The sequence below is a fragment of the Narcine bancroftii genome, chromosome 1, assembly GCF_036971445.1.
Source record: "Narcine bancroftii isolate sNarBan1 chromosome 1, sNarBan1.hap1, whole genome shotgun sequence".
NCBI lineage: Eukaryota > Metazoa > Chordata > Chondrichthyes > Torpediniformes > Narcinidae > Narcine > Narcine bancroftii.
Genome location: NC_091469.1, coordinates 393,621,855 through 393,645,335, shown reverse-complemented (window position 1 = coordinate 393,645,335; position 23,481 = coordinate 393,621,855). Strand labels below are relative to the sequence as shown.

Here is a 23,481-nt window from a genome sequence, read left to right as displayed (position 1 = left end):
CCCCTGGTTGATAAATCTGGGCAAGAGGAATATTAATGGGCAAGTGTGACAATATAAGTATAAAAGAAGTGATGAATGGTTTGATGGATACGCTTTGAAGGAGACTCATTCAGCTGAATGACATTCTATGTTGTCAGAAGTGATCTTCAATAAACCGAATATCCTTTTCAGGGTGAAATTGGCCTTCCAGGACCACCGGGCCCAATTGGAATTCCAGGAATAGGCAAGCCTGGTCAAAAGGTTAGTAATGATAGACTAAAAATAGCACTGACATATCTAGATGGTTGCAACTCTATCACTAATTTACAGCTTTGCTAATCTAAGATTTCATGTGGTGCATGTCAAAATTATTGGTCAGCTATTAACATACAAATGTGATCAAATGTGATCAAAAATTGATTTAATCTTGGAGTAGATCATGTTTACAACCACTTCTGGGTCAAATCACAATTGTGAGATTTGAGAGGAAACTCTCAGTCAACTTGAGTTTTGAACAGGTTTACATTTAAACTTGAAAAGCAAGTGCAATTTCTGTAGAATTCTTCTTGACTGTTAAGGTGATCCATTGATTGTTGAGGTTGGTGGTTTAAAAACTGCATTAAAACTTTGGTGTCGAGTTTCTACTGTTGAGGAAATTGTCTGTCTAGAAAAATAAATCCTCAAAATCATACATTCTTCCAGAAATATGTTATTCCAATTTCTGTTCAAACTTATTTACATAATAAAACACATAGGGGCTTTTTTTTTTCAAGTTACTGTTTATTCTTTTAAACCAGTTGAGTTTCAGTTTTCATCAACGTTGATTGTCTGTAAACCTTTGTATGATGTGACAGGAACATAGGTTACCAATGTGTAGAGTTTGTTTGGAGAGTCCTCATCCTCATTCCGTTTTCTAGATAAACACACACGAATTCGATAGGGAACATTCCTCACACCCTTGGCCCACACAGCCTTGTTTAGACGAGTATCTATGCGGACGTCAGGAGTGCCCATTTCCTTCACAGCAAATTTGCGAATCTCCTTAATAGCACGTGGAGCACGTCTCTTAAAACCAATGCCATGGATCCGCTTGTGCACATTTATTGTATATTCGTGGGTAACCACCTCGTTAATAGCAGAACGGCCTTTCTTTTTCTCGCCACCTTCCTTTGCCGGAGCCATTCTGCCGAGGGAAGGTCGGAAAAGAAACACATGGGGGCTTCAGTAAACATTTGGAAAGTAACAAGTTATTCCTTTCAGAACACCTAGAGGGAGTTAACCTGCTGAAAGTGAAGCTGAAAACAGATTTATCGCAAAAAAATCCAATTAAGATTTAGTCATCTTCTACTTGATCATAAATAACTAAAAATTACTCAAAAGCTATATAGATCCATGTATTCATTTTTTAAATATATTTAAATTTAAATGTATAGCACAATAACAGCCCCTTCTGGTCCATGAGGCTGTGCTGCCCAAATACTCCAATTAACCTACAACCGTTGTACGCTTTTAAGGTTTGGGGGAAACTGGAGCATCTGGAGGAAACCAACGCAGACACAGGGAGAACATACCCGGGTTGCTGGCACTGTAATAGTGTTGCGCTAACCGCTGTATAATCATTTTATTAGCTTGTTTTTAAAAAATATTTAAAGCCTTTTAATAGGTATTATTTTAACAAAAATAAACCAATTTAACACAGGGAAATCCTTGCAGGCAAGCAAACAGGCACAGCCAGTGGAAATTCTTGCAGGATTTTATTTGATCTGGGACATGGCTAGTTAGAGCTCATTTCAGGTATGATTTTTTTAAATCACTGAAATTCTGCTTTGAATGCCTTTGGCATTATGTGGTGGGACTCTGTAATACATGCATTGTACTGGCTGGCCCACCCCTGATACTGTAACTCCGCCCCCTCGGTACCTCCAAATCCCCTTCCTCGCTACTGCCTTGGAATCGGACCAACAGCATGTAAGATCTGTCTGTGAGTTTATAGCGATTAGAGACTGTTTATCTCAATTTCTGGGCTGTCTGGTCCAATTGATTTGGGATGAAATTGCCACACAAAATTGAACATTTCCCTTTACATAGATAAAAGTACAACATAAAACTTTGTCGATCAAGGGGTGATGACGCATTCCATCAAAATTTACTAGAAAATCTCACATAAAGTATGGAAAAATGTAACTTTAATTAACTATGTCATCTGATTTTAAATTATGCAGGGTTCTATTGGAAGAATGGGATTACCTGGCCCAAAAGGGCCTCAAGGAGAGGGCACACAAGGAGCAAAGGTAATAAAACGGAGCGATTAAGATGTGTAACATTCCTTTTCAACCCTCATTAAATCCGAATGTGTCATAAATGTGAACTGGAGCTTCTGAAGCCAGAGGAACTTGAGCTTGTCTTTCAAGGCCTGCAATCCACAGCCTTCCACCAGGTGCTGCGCGAGCATCACCAAGGATCTCTGGAGGCAGAAGAAAGGCAGGTGGTGGAGGAATGCACAAGGTATGAGAATGTATTTTGGCAATATTTGGTCTGTAAATTTGGTTTGAATTTTTAAGCTGACTTTTATTTTGGCCAGTTAAATGCCATAATAATAAGAAATGGATCTGCTAGTGAGGGGAGTGGTATTTATCAGTAACATGATTACTTTCAGAAAGGCCCAACTAGACCGCCTACACCTCCATTTTGCTCCTTCCCTTTCACTACCCACACACCAGCTGGACATTAAGCAGTGGTACTCCTTCTGACTGTGATGCAACGTTTTCACAAACTCACTTGTTTGTTCTATGGACAAGCCAAACTTGTTTACTCCCATCAAAGACATTGCCTTTGTTCTCAGCATCCTCCCCTTCTTAGAAAATTGAAATATACTTGACTTCTCGTTTTCCGGTTTGGATGAAGAACGCATGATCCAGCGAAGCTTATTTTATTGAGCAGCCTCAGTTCTAGATTTTCAGCATCTGCAGCTTTGTGCTCCAATTGCCTGTTTTAACCTACTGTTCTCTGGCAAGAGAAGTGAAAATTATTCAATTCTCTTAAAACAAAATGTGTCAGTGACCTCCCTGATGCAACAGGAGCAGTAGTAAAAACACATCGAAATGCTGGAGGAACTCAGCTGGTCTTGCATAGGAGATAAAGATAGAGTGTCAATGTTTCGGGCCTGAGCCCTACTTCAAGGGATAGGCAAAGAATAAGCAAATTACAGGAATTCTCAAAGTACAGACAGTGTTGGCTGGGGGGGGAGTGCAGACCAACAAAACATGTTAATTAGATAAAAGGGGAGTAGTGAGAATTGAAAGAAGACAGAGGGAAAGAGGGAAAAAGGAAAGTGACAGGGCTGTGGAGGGGAGAGGAGAATGAAGTGGTGGGGGGGGGAGGCATTTATCAAAAGCCAAAGGGGTGGATGTTAATGCTATCTGGTTGGATAGCATTGCCCAGATGGAAGATGAGGTGTTATTCCTCCATTTTGTAGGTGGTCTCAGTCTGGCAGTACATGAGACCACGGACCAAAGGTGTCAACAAGGAAGTGAGATGGGAGATCCACACTTATTGCGGCAGACAGAGCCAGGGTGCTCAAGAAAGTGATCTCCCAGTCTGCGCCCAGTCTCTCTGATGTAGAGGAGACCAGAACGGGAGCACCAGATGCAGTAGATGAGCCCTGCAGGTTCACAAGTGAAATGTTGCTTCACTTGGAAAGACTGTTTGGGGCTCCGAATGGTGGTGAGGGAGATGGTGTGGGCACAAGTAGAGCATCTCCTGCGATCACAAAGGTAGGTACCAAGGGGGCAATTGGTGGGGAAAGAGGAGTGGGCAACAGAGCCATGGAGGGAGCAGCCTCTGCAGAAGGTGGAGAGGGGAATATGTGTCTCATGGAGGGATCACATAGTAGGCAGAGGAAATGGCGGAGGAACATAGGTTGGATACAGAGGCTGAAGGGGTGGTAGGTGAGGACAAGAGGATTCCTGTCCTTGTTGCGCTTAGGGCCTGAGGGGGACAGTGTGGACATGCGGGTAATGGAGGTTATGTGAGTGAGGGCCGAGTTGATGGTGGTAGAGGGAAAGCCACATTGTTTGAAGCAGGTGGACACCAAGTGAAGGAATATTTCAGTTGTGATTCTGCCATGGGGACATCTCTGATGATATGGCATGGAAGTCCTCATCCTGGGTGCAGATACAATGGAGACAGAGGAATTTAGAGAATGTGAAGAGATGTAATCAAGGTAGCTGTGGGATTTGGTGGGTTTGTAAAAGATGTCTGTAAAGAGTTTGTATCCTGAGATGAAGAAAAAGAGGTCAAGTTAGAAATATAAAGGTCAAGAGCAGACCGATTCTGATAGTGAAGACCAGGCAGAGGTTAGGGGGAGGTTCAATGGGATGGATGGTATCCGGGAGAGAAGGAGGTTGGGATCAATCAGAACTTGGAGGTTAGGAAATGTCCAAGGAAGGGAAGGGAGAGATGGTGAAGTCAGAAGGTGGAGGAAAAGAGCCCCCGTGTGCTCCCAGAGCCAGGGTGTGAGTCTTGCAGGTCGTGGGGCAAAGGTGGAGAACTGCGTCTGAAGCTCGATCCTGTAGGCCGCCAGTGAGTTCATGTTGGAGGCTTGATCCTGTAGGTCACTCGGCCTGAGACAGTGACCTACAACTGAAGCTTGGTCCTGTGTGCTGGCAGGTTCAGGATGAAAGTTGATGTCAGCAGCTCTGTCCTGTAAATTGTTAAGGCTAAGGTGGAGACCCACGTCAAGAGCTCTGTCCTGTAAAGAGCTGGGGCCACGTGAAGACCTAGGTGGGAGGTCACCGAGGTGGCAATCTCCAGGGATGCGAGCTTCTAATACTTGATGGATGCCAGGTGTGCGTATAATTGATGGTTGAAAGTGTGGATCCAATGGAAAATGAAGTATAGAAGAGGTCCATGGCAGGACATGGTGAGTGAGGTACAGACCTGTGGAAGCGAGAGAGCGAAGATCCGCTGGTAGTCCCTAGAATACAGTGGGAGAATGAAGAAAGCAGGAGTCAATGCAATGCAAGTACCTGAGTTCCTGTGGGGGTCAACTGAGAGTCTTGGAACCAGAGCTGGAATCTAAGTGGGGCCAGTTGGTGGCAGAGATAAGTACCCAGGAAAGACATATGGCTGTGGAAGCAAGACTGAGTGAGAACATGGTTGTAGAGCTTGAAAGCAGCAAGGAGTACAGATAGGGAGCAGTGAGAGTCCATATGAAATAAAGATGTATTGCTAACATTTTGGGCCTGAGCTCTTCTTTAAGGGATAAGCAAAGACTATGCAAAAAACAGGAAATTTCAGAATAGAGTCAGTGCTGGCTGAGGGAGGAGTCCAACAAAATGTGTTAACTGGATATGATAAGGGGAGAGGTGACAATTGGTTTTGTCTGTGTGAAAGGAGACAGAGGAAAAAGGGAGAGAAATGGAGCTGGGGGGAAGTGACTGGAAAGAATTGGTGGGATTTAACAAAAGCCAAAGAAGTGGATATTAATGCCATATAGTTGGAGGGTGCCCAGACAGAAGATGAGGTGTTTGTTTCTCCGATTTACGGGTGGTCTCAGTCTGGCAGTGCTTGAGACCATGGACATATATTTCATCAAGGGAGTGAAATGGAGAATTGAAATGGGTGGCCACTGGGAGATGTATGCTATTGAGGTGGACAGAATGGGGTGCTCAAGGAAATGATCTCCCAGTCTGTGCCAAGTCTCTCCGATGTAGTGGAGACCACAATGGGAATAGTAGAAGACCACTGCAGATTCATAAGTGAAATGTTGATTCAATTGGTGTCCTCCTTTTTCAAACAACATGACTTTCCTTTACTACCATTAATTTGGCTCTCACCTGCATATCCTCCATTACCCACTCATCTGCCCTGGCCCCCTTTGCCCCCCATGGGCAACGAGGACATGATTCCTCACAATATGTGGATCTCCTAGTGTTCACCCATTTAAATTCCCCATCCCACTTCCTTGCTGACATGTCTCTCCATGGTCTCATGCACTGCTTGACTGAGACCACCTGCAAATTAGATGAACAACACATCATCGTCCGTCTATGTGCCCTCCCATTGAATAGCATTAACATCCACTTCTCTGGCTTTTGTTAAATGCACCCAACCCCCAATTCTTCCCCCATCTCCCCTCCCCAGCTCCATCTCACTCCTTTTTCCCTCTGTCTCACACAGACAAAATCAATCTTCACCTTTCCCCTTATCATATCCAATTAACACCTTTTGTTGGTCTGGGCTCCTCCCTCAGCCAGCACAGTCCCTATTTTGAGATTTCCTTTTTTTTTTGCTTATTCTTTGCTTATTCCTTGAAGAAAGATCAAGCCCAAAATGTGAACAATATAGCTTTATCCCCTATGGACACTGCAAGCATTTTGGTGTGTTTTTACTACAATCACAGTCTCTACAGACTTCTGTGTTTCAACAATAGTCAGTAACCCAGAAGAAATTCCAAATATTTCCAATGACAGATGGAAAGAGGTTGACACATTAAATTTCATAGCTGCGGTGATCTTCAAAATCACAGTGCAGCCTGCCCTGAGGTTTAAGTTAGGGCTGATTATGGGCATGGTACAATGGACTTCTCCTTTCTGAAACATAGACTTCATTGAGCTGCAGCTTCAGATTCTAGCATCTGCTGTTTCCCTGTGTGTCTCCCCCAACTCTGGATGTGCATGGTTTCCATGCTCTCTATCTTCTTTCCACATTCCTAGTGTAAAACTACCAAGTGGAAATCCTATTCATATATGGGGCCAACTGTTCAATTTGGAGTCCTGAAATCAAGTGAAAATCCTTCAATATCTATAATTTCCTGAAGAGTTTTAAAAAACAATTAAAAGCACCAAATTATTGAAGTATAACCACATCCTGTACAAAATGAGCAAATAGATGAGAAACAGAATCAGGTTTATTGTCACGCCGTGTCATGAAATTTGTTGTTTTGTGGCAGCATTGTTGTGCATTGCAGGTGCAAAAATTGCTATAAATTACATTTTCCTAAGTGCATTATTTAAAAATTATTGAAATAGTGCAAAATAAGAGAAAACTTGAGGTAGTGTCTGTGGTTCATTGTCCATTCAGAAATCTGATGGTGCAGGGGAAGAAGCTGTTTTCGTACATTGGGTGTTTGTCTTCAGGCTCCTGCACCTCCTTCCTGTTAGTAGCAGTGAGAAGAGGCAATGGCTTATTCCTCTCAGCAGCAGTCAAGATGAGCAGAAGTTGCAGGTGAAGATGGGTGTCCTCCCTACAGTTGAGAAAGCCTAAAAGCTTAATGTTAGTTGAGGCATTAAGCTCCAAGTTAGTATGCCCAGGATGAAGAGCCAGTTGATGCCTCTCGCTGCTGGACTGACTCTTCCAAAGGGTCTCCCTATCCCTGCCTAGAAAGAGTCTTTTATTTATTAGTATATTATTAAGGGTATTAGTAAGGCCCCGGCCCCGGTCCGGGCGAAGGGTAGACGGCGGCGGCCACGATACGGGCAGGAGCAAGGGGGAGACGGCGGCCCCGGCCTCGGTCGTGTGAGGCAGGCGGAGGCCCCGGTCCGGACAGGGAGTGGGAGACGGCGGCCCCAGTCCAGGCACAGGGAGAGCAGCAGCGGCCCCGGCCCCGGTCCGGGCGAAGGGTAGACGGCGGCGGCCACGATACGGGCAGGAGCAAGGGGGAGACGGCGGCCCCGGCCTCGGTCGAGTGAGGCAGGCGGAGGCCCCGGTCCGGGCAGGGAGTGGGAGGCGGTGACCCCAGTCCAGGCACAGGGTGAACTGCGGCGGCCTCGGCCCCGGTCCGGGCAGTATGGACCGACCTAGGAGGGGAGGCAGGCCCCTCCAGCCCGGGTAAGAAACCTGCATAGGAGAAGGCCACTCCGATATAAAACCTACGACCCAAGGACCTCGCTGCCACGTCCCAGCTTGCTTGGCCACGGCACACGAACCATGGGTGTAAAGGGTGGGGCCAGTACTGCGCGCACTGCACTCCACCTAAAAGCTCCTTTGCGCAGGCCCGAGGACAGGTCCACGTCCTCCCCCTCAACGTCCTCCCCCTCCACGTCCTCCCCCTCCACGTCCTCCCCCTCAAAAGATGCTCACAAACTCAAGCTAGCATGCTGGAACATCAGAACCATGCTAGACAAGACTGACAGCCACCGACCTGAACGTCGGTCTGCCCTCATTGCACATGAACTCCTCAGACTTGACATCGACATAGCCGCTCTCAGTGAAGTCCGCCTGGCAGATGTAGGCAGCCTCCAAGAACGCGGCGCGGGCTACACACTCTACTGGTCTGGCAAGCCTTCGGATGAACGACGCCTATCTGGTGTAGGCTTCATGGTCAAGAGCTTCATTGCCTCCAAACTCGAAAACCTTCCGACAGGCCTCTCGGACCGAATCATGTCCATGCGACTCCCACTTCAAAACAAGCGTCACATCACCCTCATCAGTGTCTATGCTCCAACCCTCCAGGCGGAACCAGCAGAAAAGAACAAGTTCTACACCGACCTGCGCAACCTCATCCAACGTACCCCTACAGCCGACAAGGTTGTCATCCTGGGCGACTTCAACGCTCGTGTCGGCAAAGACTCAGAAACCTGGCCAGGAATCCTGGGCAAGCATGGCGTCGGCAAGTGCAACGACAATGGGCGCCTCCTGTTGGAGCTCTGCGCAGAACAGCGGCTTGTCATTACAAACACCCTTTTTCAGCAGAGGGACAGCCTTAAGACCACCTGGATGCATCCCCGATCCAAACACTGGCACCTCCTGGACTACATCCTGGTGCGAGAAAGTGACAAACAAGATGTGCTCCACACCAGGGTCATGCCTAGCGCGGAATGCCACACTGACCACCGGCTGGTTCGCTGCAAGCTCAACCTTCACTTCAAGCCAAAGCCCAGGAACAATAAAGCCCCCAGAAAGAGGTTCAATGTTGGAAAACTGCAGTCAGACGAAGCGAGAGGAAACTTCCAGGCAAACCTCAAAGCAAAGCTCGACGTTGCAACCCGCCTCACGGACCCGTCCCCTGAAACCCTCTGGGATCAGTTGAAGACTACCATACTGCAATCCACTGAAGAGGTACTGGGCTTCTCCTCCAGGAAAAACAAGGACTGGTTTGACGAAAACAGCCAGGAAATCCAGGAGCTGCTGGCAAAGAAGCGAGCTGCCCACCAGGCTCACCTTACAAAGCCGTCCTGTCCAGAGAAGAAACAAGCCTTCCGTCGCGCATGCAGCCATCTTCAGCGCAAACTCCGGGAGATCCAAAATGAGTGGTGGACTAGCCTCGCCAAACGAACACAGCTCAGCGCGGACATTGGCGACTTCAGGGGTTTCTACGAGGCTCTAAAGGCTGTGTACGGCCCCTCACCCCAAGTCAAAAGCCCGCTGCGCAGCTCAGACGGCAAAGTCCTCCTCAGCGACAAGATCTCCATCCTCAACCGATGGTCAGAACACTTCCAATCTCTTTTCAGTACCAACCGCTCAGTCCAAGATTCCGCCCTGCTCCAGCTCCCTCAACAGCCCCTAAGGCTAGAGCTGGATGAGGTTCCCACCCTGGATGAGACATATAAGGCAATCGAACAACTGAAAAGTGGCAAAGCAGCAGGTATGGATGGAATCCCCCCAGAAGTCTGGAAGGCTGGCGGCAAAACTCTGCATGCCAAACTGCATGAGTTTTTCAAGCTTTGTTGGGACCAAGGTAAACTGCCTCAGGATCTTCGTGATGCCACCATCATCACCCTGTACAAAAACAAAGGCGAGAAATCAGACTGCTCAAACTACAGGGGAATCACGTTGCTCTCCATTGCAGGCAAAATCTTCGCTAGGATTCTACTAAATAGAATAATACCTAGTGTCGCTGAGAATATTCTCCCAGAATCACAGTGCGGCTTTCGCGCAAACAGAGGAACCACTGACATGGTCTTTGCCCTCAGACAGCTCCAAGAAAAGTGCAGAGAACAAAACAAAGGACTCTACATCACCTTTGTTGACCTCACCAAAGCCTTCGACACCGTGAGCAGGAAAGGGCTTTGGCAAATACTAGAGCGCATCGGATGTCCCCCAAAGTTCCTCAACATGATTATCCAACTGCACGAAAACCAACAAGGTCGGGTCAGTTACAGCAATGAGCTCTCTGAACCCTTCTCCATTAACAATGGCGTGAAGCAAGGCTGTGTTCTCGCACCAACCCTCTTTTCAATCTTCTTCAGCATGATGCTGAACCAAGCCATGAAAGACCCCAACAATGAAGACGCTGTTTACATCCGGTACCGCACGGATGGCAGTCTCTTCAATCTGAGGCGCCTGCAAGCTCACACCAAGACACAAGAGAAACTTGTCCGTGAACTACTCTTTGCAGATGATGCCGCTTTAGTTGCCCATTCAGAGCCAGCTCTTCAGCGCTTGACGTCCTGCTTTGCGGAAACTGCCAAAATGTTTGGCCTGGAAGTCAGCCTGAAGAAAACTGAGGTCCTCCATCAGCCAGCTCCCCACCATGACTACCAGCCCCCCCACATCTCCATCGGGCACACAAAACTCAAAACGGTCAACCAGTTTACCTATCTCGGCTGCACCATTTCATCAGATGCAAGGATCGACAATGAGATAGACAACAGACTCGCCAAGGCAAATAGCGCCTTTGGAAGACTACACAAAAGAGTCTGGAAAAACAACCAACTGAAAAACCTCACAAAGATAAGCGTATACAGAGCCGTTGTCATACCCACACTCCTGTTCGGCTCCGAATCATGGGTCCTCTACCGGCACCACCTACGGCTCCTAGAACGCTTCCACCAGCGTTGTCTCCGCTCCATCCTCAACATCCATTGGAGCGCTCACACCCCTAACGTCGAGGTACTCGAGATGGCAGAGGTTGACAGCATCGAGTCCACGCTGCTGAAGATCCAGCTGCGCTGGATGGGTCACGTCTCCAGAATGGAGGACCATCGCCTTCCCAAGATCGTATTATATGGCGAGCTCTCCACTGGCCACCGTGACAGAGGTGCACCAAAGAAAAGGTACAAGGACTGCCTAAAGAAATCTCTTGGTGCCTGCCACATTGACCACCGCCAGTGGGCTGATAACGCCTCAAACCGTGCATCTTGGCGCCTCACAGTTTGGCGGGCAGCAGCCTCCTTTGAAGAAGACCGCAGAGCCCACCTCACTGACAAAAGGCAAAGGAGGAAAAACCCAACACCCAACCCCAACCAACCAATTTTCCCTTGCAACCGCTGCAATCGTGTCTGCCTGTCCCGCATCGGACTGGTCAGCCACAAACGAGCCTGCAGCTGACGTGGACTTTTTACCCCCTCCATAAATCTTCGTCCGCGAAGCCAAGCCAAAGAGTATAGTTAGCAAGGCAGACATCAAATCAAGATTTCTCACTGATGAAGTCATGATTTCTCCTTTTCTCACACTTCAGCATGCAGTAGAATCACACACGAGAATGTCTTTACCACTGGACCAGCCAGCATAACTCATGCTACGGATTTGTACAGACATCATTCATCAAATTTAAACAAATTGTCCAACTTTGTAGCCAAGTTGTTTTCAGTATGAAGTCAATGTAAAGATCTCTATGTTTTATTTGAAAATATAAAACTAGTAAATGTCAATATCCATTTCACAGGGAGCAGCAGGATCTCCAGGTTTGATGGGTCCTAGAGGGCCACCAGGCAAAGGTATACGAGGACCAAAGGTAAATAAAAGTGTTTGCCATTTTTAATATTATTCATAAGAATGTTTACTTAATTATCTGAAACATTAATGCCATCTGATCCACACATTACTTTTGTTTCAAGATTCATTTTAATTTATAAATATACCTTACACCAATGAGGAAGGTTGTGTTATATCTATAATCAAACTACATGAACACCTGTCTATCAGAATATAGGAACAAGAATAAAGCATTCAATTCCTAAAGTCTGTTCTGCTATTCAATTACACTGTGGTTGTCCTGTACCTTTGTTAAGGTTTTTAAACTCTTAACATTCTTGCCAAAAATAAATCCATCAATCTGTTTTGCAATTTTCAAATGATTCAACTGCAGTTGTTTGATACAGTTCCGATTTCCAATTAATTTTCAACAAAATACAGTTCAAATTTCCAATTGATTTTCAACAAAATAATGCCAAAATAACTGTTTTTCTCTGAACTGTTAGCTAGTTTAAAATATCAATTATGTCATCCTTTTACTTTCAAAATGTCATTTAATATAGACTACGTTTATATGTTCATTAGTAAAAGGTGATCTCTTGATCTCACAAATCCAACCTCACCTTAGCTCTTGCACTGTTTTAATTGAAGATTTCTTTTTAACACTATACTTTCATTTTTGCATGACCTATTGTACTTAAATATGGGTTGACATGGATGGATAGCATACTAAACAACAATTTTTATTGTATCTTCCTACACATGAAAACAAATAAACAATAATCTGGACCACCTCATACCATACCCAACTCAAGAGCAATACATTGTTTCAGAGAATTGAATGGAGCATTCTAAACAGAGTTTCACATAAAGTGCCCCTTTGAGATGAAAGCAAATATTTCATTTTTCTTAAATGTTTAAATTTAAATTGAGTTTAAATTTAAATTTAGACATGCAGGGTGATAGCAGACCCTTTCAGCCCATTAGCCCAGGCTGCCCAATTACACCCGATTGATCTACAACTCTAATACGTTTTTGAAGGGTGGGAGGAAACTGGAACACACGCAGGAAGCCCACACTACATGTACAAACTCCTTACAGACAGCACAGGATTCAAACCCTGGTCGCTGGCGCTGTAACAGCCTTGCATTAACCTCTATGCTAACTGTGTCACCTTTTATCTTTCTAAATTTTTACCTTGACCTTGAGCTTTTGGTGAACTTGGATCCATAATCCTGTCTGCTTCTCCACATTTACACTATTTTAATTAGCGCAGTTTGGGCCATTCCATTAAATATTTCTTTTTATCTATCATGTCTTTTAACTTGATGTGTTCACCATCCTCTTTCTTTATCTCATTTTTTCCTCAACACAGCAAAACAGAAATCTCAGGGCGATACCACATCCAGAAAAAGAAAAGGACTGGATGTTCCAAGGTGTCAGCCTTGCCTCCGTGCTAACACAGTAAACACTGAGTCAGAATGTAATTTCATGCCTCAGCTCCAGTGACCTTTAGTAAATGATCCACTCTGAGGAAGCACTGGCTTTAATGGTGATATCGGCAGGATAAGAGGATCAAATGCCTGGACATTTTAAACCACCTTTATGAGGAACAGCAGTTGAGTTGACTTGATGCCTGGCATCCTCAATCATTGCTATTTAAACAGATTGACCACTAGTCAAATTTTGTCTGTGAGCGCAGACTGTCCAAAGATGGATGCCATATTTTCTGCATGACAACAAGGGGTAATTCAAACCCTTTCTCTTGATGAAGGGCTCAAGCCCAAAACATTGGTTATGTATCTTTATCTTTGCTATATAAAGAACACTGTTTGATTTGCTGAGTTTCTCCAGCATTGTGTTTTTACTTCAACCACAGTGACTGCAGACTTTCGTGTTTTACTTCATACCTGTGTGGTGGTCCACCACCGGCCTACTGCAGGGGGCAACCTCTGTACCTGCAGGAGTGTGAGGGGACAGGACAACACCTGGTCAGCTATCAATCAGTCGGCCTGAATGGATCAAGCCCCACCCGGTCGGGTGTCAATCACCCTCTGGGATATAAGCCTGCGCGGCCTCCCGAGGCCTCAGAATTTCTGCAGCTACAGCCAGCCTGGCTCTGTGGAAGTCTTTGTGGATTAAACCCTGTTGTATAGTCTTTACCTTGTGTGTGTCTGATTCTGGCTAACAGCGCACCACAATCTGCCATTTCCCTGTTTCACAAAAATTAGGAATATCAAATGATCAATTCATTCCCAGCTAACAAAGGCCACATGCCTCATTCAATAAATTTCTTCTATTGCTGTTCAAACGTAAATTAGGCAATTTTTTTTCCAGGCCATAGAAGACATGGTAAAATCCTAATATCATTCACCACAAACCTTCAATATTCAATCAGTTCCATGAAACCTCATCCAAATTATGATCTAGAAATCACTGCCTGAAAGAGTGATGGTAGATGACTCAATAACTTACTACATTCAATTGAATAAATACTTGCATGGAAATAATTTGCAGGAACCGGGTAGGGGAGCAGAATTAAACAAAGAGGATTTTCAGAGAGCTCACACAAGCTGTTGAAGATGTATCATTTTTAGATTCTATCACATCATTCCTTTCAATCTCTTTGGAGTCTAAAACAACCTTTGTGATGTTTCTTTTATTGTAATAAAGAAACTTGGGTTATTTTAAAACAACTATACTTTTTAGCTTAAGAGCTCACTCAGGACTGTGTGGAAGCATCCGTCTTCAATCCAACTCAAGCTGTACCCAACTAATTTCTGACTCCCTCTAGTGGACAGAAGGATCACTAGCACTCTATTATTATTATCCCTTGACCTTGAGCTGTTTAATCTACAACATGACTAATTCAGTGTTCATTTCAATTTAAAGTTCAACACAAATGTAAACACATCAGCAGCATAAATGTTTTAAGTGTGCAGTTCTTTTTCTTTTTAAGATTCAGTCTGACAGGTGCTTTGATCTTCTTAACACAGGAGCTTCTGTCAGCTCTGCTGGTCTAGTACTGGCTAGCACTGGTGGTGTTTCCTCAGTGGCTCTGCAGGCTGGATCTTCTGCATTTGACTGTTTCTGCAGTGTCTCTTGCGTTTTCAGCAGGCTCTTTCGATTCCTTCTCAGTATTTGACCATCCTCTGTCTGACAGTGTAGGATCATAGATATACTTCCTCCAGAACAGTGACCTTTTGGTCCAAAGTGTTGGAATCACTGAGTCTCACTGTGTCATATTCTGCTAGCAGCTATAAGTTTCTTGCTGACTTGTCATAGTTTGCTTTTTGTCTCCATTAGAGATGCTTTTGTTTCTGTTTGACATCTTCAAAATCTCTGTTCATGTGTGGGTCTCCAGAGTAGAGAAGTGTGATGCGTAGTCTACGTCCCATCAGAAGGTCACTGGGTGATATGCCATGTTCAAGTGGCGAAGCTCTGTAACTCATAAAGCTAGATACAGATCTGAGCCACTGTCTAGTGCTTTCTTGAACAACTGTTTAATTATGTGAATTCCTTTCTCAGCTTTACCATTTGACTGTGTATGCAGAGATCTTGAAGTCACATGTCGAAAATCATACTCTTTTGCAGAGTTCTGGAATTCTCTACCACTGCAGCATGGTTTCATGTCTTGCAAAGATTGATTTCATATATTTGATCACACAAGCAGCAGACATATTAGGAAGCAGCACAATCTCCGGATAGTTCAATAAATAATCAATAACAAGCAAGTAATTCTTTCTATGCATATGGATCAGATCAGTCCCAACCTTCTGCCATGGTTCTGCTGGAAAGTCAGTTATTATCATGGTTTCCTTTGCCTGATTTGCCTGATGTTTCAAACAGGTCTCATAGCTTGACACCATCCTGTCAATATCAGCATTTATTCCTGGCTAATAAGCAGTAGTTCTGGCCCTACTCTTGCATTTTTCCATTCCAAGCTGCCCCTTATGCACCCTTTTAAGTATCTCTCGTTGCAGTGTTTGATGAATGATAATTCTGCTCTGTCTGAGTAGAAGCCCATTGACAACACTCAGCTCAGCTCTGATGTTGTAGTATGACTGACATTCACCTCTAGGCCATCCTTCAATTAGATTCTCAATGATCTTCTGTAGAACTGTGTCCTTTTCTGTTTCAGCTGTGATCTACTTGGATTTCATGTCAGATACAGGAAGAGATTCAGTGATCGGGTTCACATGGAGATTCACATTTGTCTCTGTGGAACTCTCATTATGTGCTTCACATTTGTCTCTGTGGAACCAATGAAATTCCAGCACTGTTTTATCATTGGGTTATGGGAGTGCTGGAATTTCATTGGTAAATTCATACCAAACCTGTCTTCTGTTTTATCAGTGGGTCTTGGCATCACTAGAATTGTTTTCACCTTGCTATTGTATGGCTCCACACCTGCCTCTGACAGATCATCTCTCAGAAAGGCGATTTCATTCACATCAAACTGACATTTTTCTCTTTAATTTTAATCCATTTTCTGGGTGCTTTGTAACACTTTGATGAGCCTCTCCTTGTGTTTCTCCTGTGTGGATCCCAAAAGATCGTGTCATCCATGTATACACGTACCCCATTTATACATTCCATGATGTGTTCCATTGTCCTGTAGAACACTTCTGGAGCTGAGGAAATTCAAAAAGGCATCCTCACACAGGAGTATCGGCCAAACGGTGTATTAAATGTAAAGTATTTTGTGCTTTAATTTGCCAGAAGCCCTAAAATGCATCCAATTTAGTGAAAATCTTTGCACCAGCCACCTCACTTGTAATTTCATCCGTGATCGGAATCTGATAATGTTCTCTCTTTATATTGGCATTCAAATCTTTTGGGTCTATGCACACATGTAGGTCATCATTCTTTTTTTGATACACGCTATTGAATTCACCCATTCTGTGGGCTCCTCCACTTTCTTTATGACCCATAGTGACAACATTTGGTCGAATTCCTGCTTGAGTTTTTTATTTTAGTGGTGCTGGAACCTACCTTAGGCATGCATTATAGGCTGTGTGTCTTCCTTTAACTGTATTTTATAGGTGAATGGTAGAACTCCAAACCCCATGAAGATATCTGGAAATTGATCCAGTATTTTCTCTGTGCCATTCCTTATATTGGTACTGTTAATATGGTACACCTTGTTGACTAGGCTTAAGTTTTCACATACTTTGAAACCAAGTAGTGATTCATGTCCATTCGGGACTACTGTGAACCTAAGATGATGTTCTTTATCTTTAAATTTCACCTTGAGTTGACATGTACCTTTTATGTCAATACTCTGTCCATTGTACGCTTTGCATGGATGTATGGTTTTATCTTAATTGACCTGATGTCGCGCTCATAGATCAAATTGACCCTCTCTGAGTCCAGCTTGAAAGGAATATTTGTACCATTTGTATGCAATAACACAGTTTACTTATCCTGCTCAACTCTGTACATGCTTGGCTGTTCGGTGTCTGTTGGATTACAGTCTCTCTGCACTACCATGCCCATGTAAAGCGTGTCACTGAGAGTAGTTTCTTCTATAGTGTGTATAGAGTGCAGGCTTTCACTTGTTTTGTTTCCCTTTGTAAAAACATTGCTTTGTGTAGTGATTCTGTTCTTTAGAGTTATTACAGACTTTTCCATAGGTGGGGAATTGTTTTAGTGCATGCTGAGTGCCTCATCATTTGCAATTGAATGTCTCCCATCTTTTTGTTGTTTCCTATGTTTCAATTTTTGTTTATGTGTGTGGACACACAATGCCTTCATTTTCACTGGCTTTTTCACTCTCACCAAACTTTTTTGCATACTGCAGAGCTAATTCACTGGCATGGCATAGCCTCACAGCTCCAGCTAAGGTGAGGTCTGTATCTTGCAGCACCCTCGCTCTCTCTCTCTCTCACTTTCTTATCAATAATCCCAAACGCACTTTTATCTCCAATCATTGAATCTTGCAGTGATACAAACATGTTCTTACTTTTAATTTCAAATTCATTAAAAAAGTATTAAAGCTCTATCCCTGCAGCTGTATGTATGAGCAAAACATATCCCCTTGAATATTTCATTTTCCTTTGGTGAACAGTGTTCATCAAACATCTCAATAATCTTGTCGAACTTGCCCTAGTCTTCTGCCTTTCCAAAAACAAAAGTGCCTGAGGTCCCACCAAGGTAAGTAGCATTGCAATCTTCTATGCATCAGGTTTGCTATCAACTCCATTGGCTTGCAGGTACTACATGAATCATTGTTTGAACAGCTTCCACTTATGGTCGACATTTCCAGTCCAATTTACAGCATCAGGAACATTCACACTTTGCATTTCTCTGCTGCTATATCAACTGATTCTCATTCCTGGTACCATGTGATGTTCCTTTTATTGTAATAAAGAAATCTGGGTTCTTTTAAAACAACTATACGTTATTAGCTAAAGAACTTACAACCATGTGGAGGCATCTATCTTGAATCCAACTCAAGTTGCCACCAATTAGTTTCTAACTCCCTCTAGTAGTTAGGAGGATCACTAGCACTCTATCACTGCATACTCGAGCAAAAGCCACTTGGGCCCCATGAGAGGAGAGAACATGGAAGTGAGGCATTTCATAGTTAAGATTTTTTTGTTATTAAGGGATTTTACAATCTATTATTTTATTGATAGATATAAAGAAGGCTTGCATTGAACATACAGCAGCACAGTACATTAACAAGCATTTTGTCCCACAATGTCAATGCCAGCCATAATGCACGTTAAATGCCACTATTGTATCTGCTTCCACCACTCCCCCAGCAGCATATTTCAGGCACTTGTCTCTCTTTGTTATTAAAAGAAAACTAGTAAAAGACTCCAATTATCTACTCTATCTATGCCTCTCATTGTTTTATAAACTTTATTGGGTCATTCCACAGCCTCTAATGCTCCAGAGGAAATATTTCAAGTTTATCCATAATTGTTGTGAGTGAGGAAACAGGTTTGGAAGGTCTCAAAGGCAACAATTCTGAACAGAGTTTTTTTTGTAATGAAAAATTTTATTTACAGAACGCAAGTGTGGGAAATGGTAACTGATGCAGCACACACACAGTTTACGGCAGCTGCGAGAAAGAAATAGTGGACAATTAATAATGAGCGTGGGGAAAATAGTGTGGGAACAAAATACACACACACACACACACACACACACACACACACACACACACACACACACACACACACACACACACACACACACACAATAAACTGGCACATACAATGATCAGGGAAACATCACTACAATGCTCCACCACCCCTTGACTCAGTGCAGGCATGGCTCTAATTAAATGCTCCCAACCCTTTTAACAGTGCACATCTTACCAACAGTTTCTCCAACACCCTTCCACATTTCTAGGCCTAGAGTGAAGCAGGGTTGTCCCAAGCTGACAAAGAGAGAGAACAAAAAGCACACGGCACCTTTATAGAGTTGGAGGGTCCAGCTCATTTACATTGTTCTCTTACATTTTACCTTTCAAAGTGCATGGATCTGATCTGATCCCTGTAGAATACCAATTTTGAATCCAATCTATGAGGGAACTTGTCAAATCCCTAACTAAAATCCATGTACTCAGCATCCACTGCATTACCCTTATTAAACATTTTTGTCACTTCCTCAAAAAAACTTCTGTAAAGTTCCTAATACATACCCTGCCCTACACAAAGTCAATCTGACTGTCCCCAATAAGCAGATGTTTTACATTAAATGTAATGTTAGCGCAGTACTGGAATAATTATGGTAGCACAACATTTCATTTTAATGTGGTTTTTTTTTAAATTAAGTCCTCTTAATCCAAATTATTTCACCCATTTGATCGAGATAATTTTCTAGTCTATGCTAGTGATCAATACTAATATTTTTCTAGTCATATGCTTGCACTACTACACAAACATTAGTATTATCGTTTATATGATTAACCTGATCCACACAAAGACTGACTACTGATTTTAGGCATTTTGATCTATTCAGTTCTGCAGGGTCAGTTATAGTTAGTTTCCTTGCACTTCAACCTGTTGCATTTCCCAGATCCATCTCACAACATCCATAGCATATGCTATATACTGTAAACCTACACCCTCAGGGATCAATTTTTCCCTCAACTTGGGTGGTGGGCTTCAATAATGGGCTTCTCCTTTCCCAAGCTCAACACTTGACCATCAGCTCACGCTAAACAAATAAATCAAACTTCAAAATAAAGACAAAATAGAGAACAGGCAAAGACTGCCCACATTTACCAAGATGCATTGTTAGCCCAAGTGAAATATCCCAGCTCATTCCTATTGAATGCACATGAGGTTTGTGTGCATAATTTTGAGAAGAAAGTCTCCTCTGCTGTTATCTGAGGAAATTGTAGTTCCTTGCAGAGAACACAGACTGGAGTTAGCACTTGCTATGTGCTTAAGGATCTGCCTGTGTTTATTAAGGATTCAGTTATCATGTTTATAGAAATCACAAAAACCAAGACATGTCAAAAGTGAAATAAAATAGAAAACAGTGGAAATGTACATTGAGTCATTAACTAATAAAGATTTAATGTTGCCTCTTGCTTAGATTTGAATATTTTATTACTGTATGTGTACACCAAATTAACCAAACAATTTTCTTTAATTTCTGATAAAGATAATGTATTTGATTTTAAAACTTGAATCTTATAGGGAGATCATGGATATAAAGGTGAAACAGGGAGTAAAGGAGCCAAAGGGAATGAAGGAATCCCTGGCATAAAAGGCAATTCAGTAAGATATTCATTTATAGATAAAATATGAATGGTTGCCGAGTTCGATCATTGAGGAAAAAATCTGGAATGAGCCAAAAATGATGTCTTGTATTTTCTAAATCTGCAGGGAATGAATGGGGAGAAAGGTGACGCTGGTTTTACAGTAAGTAGCAAAACAAAGTATTTTACTCAATTTTGTTTTATGTAAATAGGACTGAGAGCATTCATTGTTTTCAGTATAGAAACAAACCCCTTGATGTCTAGCAGGGATCTTCAATCTCCCATTAATTTAAGGAGAAAGGTGACTGTTAATCAAAGATAGCATTATTGCACTTTTCTACAGGCATTTATGTCTTCAAGATTTGCATCAAGATTACAGGAATTAGGTGAACCCTTGAATCTTCCTCCCAAATTTATGACATTTCCTCAAAAGATTATTTGGTTGTTAAATGTAGAGCAAAAGTTCTTGAAATGTTAGTGATTATGAATGATTCTTGTTAGCTCATTCCAAGGAAGAGATTATAACAAGAATAAATTTAAGAGGATCATGGGTGATTCTACCTAGGTTAAAACCTTTATATTTTGATCTCATTGCTATATTGCAATATATAATGCCTATGTGGTGAAATTCTATGAACAGTGAAGAGAAACGTGGGAACAAAATAAAGCAAGAGCAGGGAGCAGAGACATCACTCCTCCATGGAGTCCTACTGCCCGGTAGTTATATCAACGGCCCTGTTCATTTTGCTTAACATAAAGGAACCTATGGAAGTCCATGTCTAAATAGAGGTGCCAATGCTTGGCAGCAGATCATGAGAGTTGAAGGATCCAGGAGACAAGCATCTGCTGGGAAAGGACCCTACAGTGAAAGAGAACACTGCAGCAGACAAAGGGCTTAGAGGTTGAAGTTGGGTGGCTCAGTGGTTACAGGAGCACAGGAGGTGAATCCATGGACATGTAGCCTCATGCTACTTGAAAGAAGACACACACACGTAGTCAGGTTAAGCTCTGAGTTTTATTAAGGCTTAGGCCTGACTTTTATATTTATTCCCCCCTTGGCTGACGTCACAACATGCATAACTAAACTGGATTTCCCGCGCGCATGTACTTTCCTGCATAACAATGCCCTTCTTCCCCGCGTGCTGTCCATGTTTGTTGGCTGAGCAGCAAGGACAGCGCCACTTTAAGGTTGATGGTCTTTAAGCTGCCCTTGCTGTTCATCCACCAGTTTGCTTGTTGGGGCCAGTGGCACTCCGCGGGCTGCTGGCCTTTAGTTGCGCATGCCATCTAGAGCACTAGCTCGATCACCATGGTAGCATGCCACCACAGACACTCAGTATCTCTGAAGGAAGTCAAAGAAAAAAGACTGCAGATGCTGGGGTCTAGTGCAGTACACTAAAGTGCTGGACAAACTCAGCAGGCCACACTGCATCTGTCAAAAGCAAAAGGGAGTCGACATTTCAGGCCTGGAAGGCGTCAGGCTTCTGAGTTTCTCCAGCATTTTTGTGTCTCTAAAGAGCCTCTCTTTTGCTTCTTCTTCTGTTTGGTGGGGGTGCCACGCTAGTGGCATCTCTTTGTGTGCCTTTATCGCAAACAAAGGTTAACAAATTTTGTGAATTTATGTACATGACAACAAAGGAATCTTTAATCCTAAAATGAATCGATTTCACATATTTCAGTTGTTACAAAATCCTATTTGAAAGTTAATTTTTAAATTATACACTGGTAGCAAAGCATTAGATTGTTTGTTGGATTTTCCTCAATGCCAAAACACCCATTGATTTGATGAGTGTACTGCATTTGCTTTAAAGGTTTGGTTTTCTTTCATACAAAGATCTGCCATACGTAGATAACCTTTACAGAGACACAGGAGCAAAAATAAGCTTTTGGAGGAACTCATTGAGTCAAGCAGCATCTCTGGAGAAAATGAAATGGGTTGAGACCGCATTCTCTGGTGCAGCCAGTTGTTGGAGGGTGATGGGGTGATGGAGTTGGGAGATAGAGGCAGGTGGAAGTAGACAAAGAGAAAGACAAAACAGAGACAGATGAGAGTAGGGAGGGTGAAGGTGAAGACAGCTGTTAGAGACGCTGAGGTAAGAATGGGAACCTTTAGGAGAGAGATAAAGGGCAGTTCAAACCAGATGGGGGAGGGAATCCAGTGGGTGAAGTGTGTGGGTAGTAGGTTGATGCTACCAGGGAGGAGAGGGGATTAAAATAGGTGATGGAGACTGGAGGAGGGGTAAGGGAAAGGGGTTAAAACTGAGAGGGCCAGAGGTGGATCAGAGAGAGAGAGGTGGGTACATATGAGGTAAGGATTACCAGTAATTGGAAAATTCAATGTTCTTATCAGGCAGAATATGAGATGTTGTTCCTCTAGTTTGCATCTGGCCTCACGCTGACAGTGGGAATGGCCAAGAATGGATAAGTCATTCTAGGAATGGGAAGAGAAGTTGACATGACATGCATTCAGAATCTCTGGAAGCTTAGGATGACCATTGCAAACAGAGTGCAAGTGCATCACACATGTGCTTGGGGTCTTGATGATGCAGAGGAGACTATAGTAGAAAATGTTGGAGGAGGTGCATTTGGACCTTTGCCTCACCTGGGAGAGCTGTTTAAGGGTTAAAAGGGAAAGTCTGCAGAGACTGTGGTTGTAGTGCAATACACAATGTGCTGAAGAACTTCAGCAGGTCACACAGCATCTAAGGGTAACGAACAATTCGGGCCTTGACCCTTTGTCAAGGTATGAGCAAAAAGCATGCAGGTGCTTACATAAAAAGGTTGGGAAAAGAAGAGATGAGAGAGGTAGGGGGAGCTGAAGTAAAGGAAACAGAGGGATAGGGAAAGGGAGGGACAGAGAAGGCATTTAACATAAACTGGAGAAGTTGATGATAATGCTGTTTGGTTGGAGAATGCCCAGATGGAATATTAGATGTTGTTTCTTTAATTTGCAAGTAGCTTTGGTTTGATAGTGTATGAGGACATGGATAGAAAGTGCCAGGGGTCATGGAGGGGTGGATTGGGAGGGATGAGCAGACCAGGGATTCATAGAACAGAGTGCACCACCCTCACCCCCACCTGCCCCCCCCCCCCATCACCCCACTATCTTACTCCCTGTCAGTTGCCCTTCACCCCTTCTC

General features: G+C 43.5%; 2 protein-coding genes across 3 annotated transcripts in view; one reads left to right on the top strand and one right to left on the bottom strand.

The window, feature by feature from the left end:
- LOC138751433 (collagen alpha-1(XXVIII) chain-like) overlaps positions 1 to 23,481 on the top strand; it is a 216,801-nt gene that overhangs the window by 162,123 nt on the left and 31,197 nt on the right. For both annotated transcript variants that reach the window (XM_069913684.1, XM_069913685.1), the window contains exons 26-30: positions 172 to 240; positions 2,202 to 2,270; positions 11,588 to 11,656; positions 20,280 to 20,360; positions 20,469 to 20,504. In XM_069913684.1, coding sequence (XP_069769785.1) covers positions 172 to 240; positions 2,202 to 2,270; positions 11,588 to 11,656; positions 20,280 to 20,360; positions 20,469 to 20,504 — 324 coding nt within the window. The remainder of the gene's footprint in view (positions 1 to 171; positions 241 to 2,201; positions 2,271 to 11,587; positions 11,657 to 20,279; positions 20,361 to 20,468; positions 20,505 to 23,481) is intronic.
- Positions 739 to 1,182, bottom strand: LOC138751435 (large ribosomal subunit protein eL31-like). The gene has a single exon (XM_069913702.1). It carries the CDS (start codon positions 1,159 to 1,161, stop codon positions 784 to 786), a length of 378 nt encoding a protein of 125 aa, XP_069769803.1. The 5' UTR covers positions 1,162 to 1,182; the 3' UTR covers positions 739 to 783.

What these genes read in the sequence shown, in the direction of transcription:
- LOC138751435 (XM_069913702.1), bottom strand. Translation starts at nt 1,161, where the DNA reads ATGGCTCCGGCAAAGGAAGGTGGCGAGAAAAAGAAAGGCCGTTCTGCT.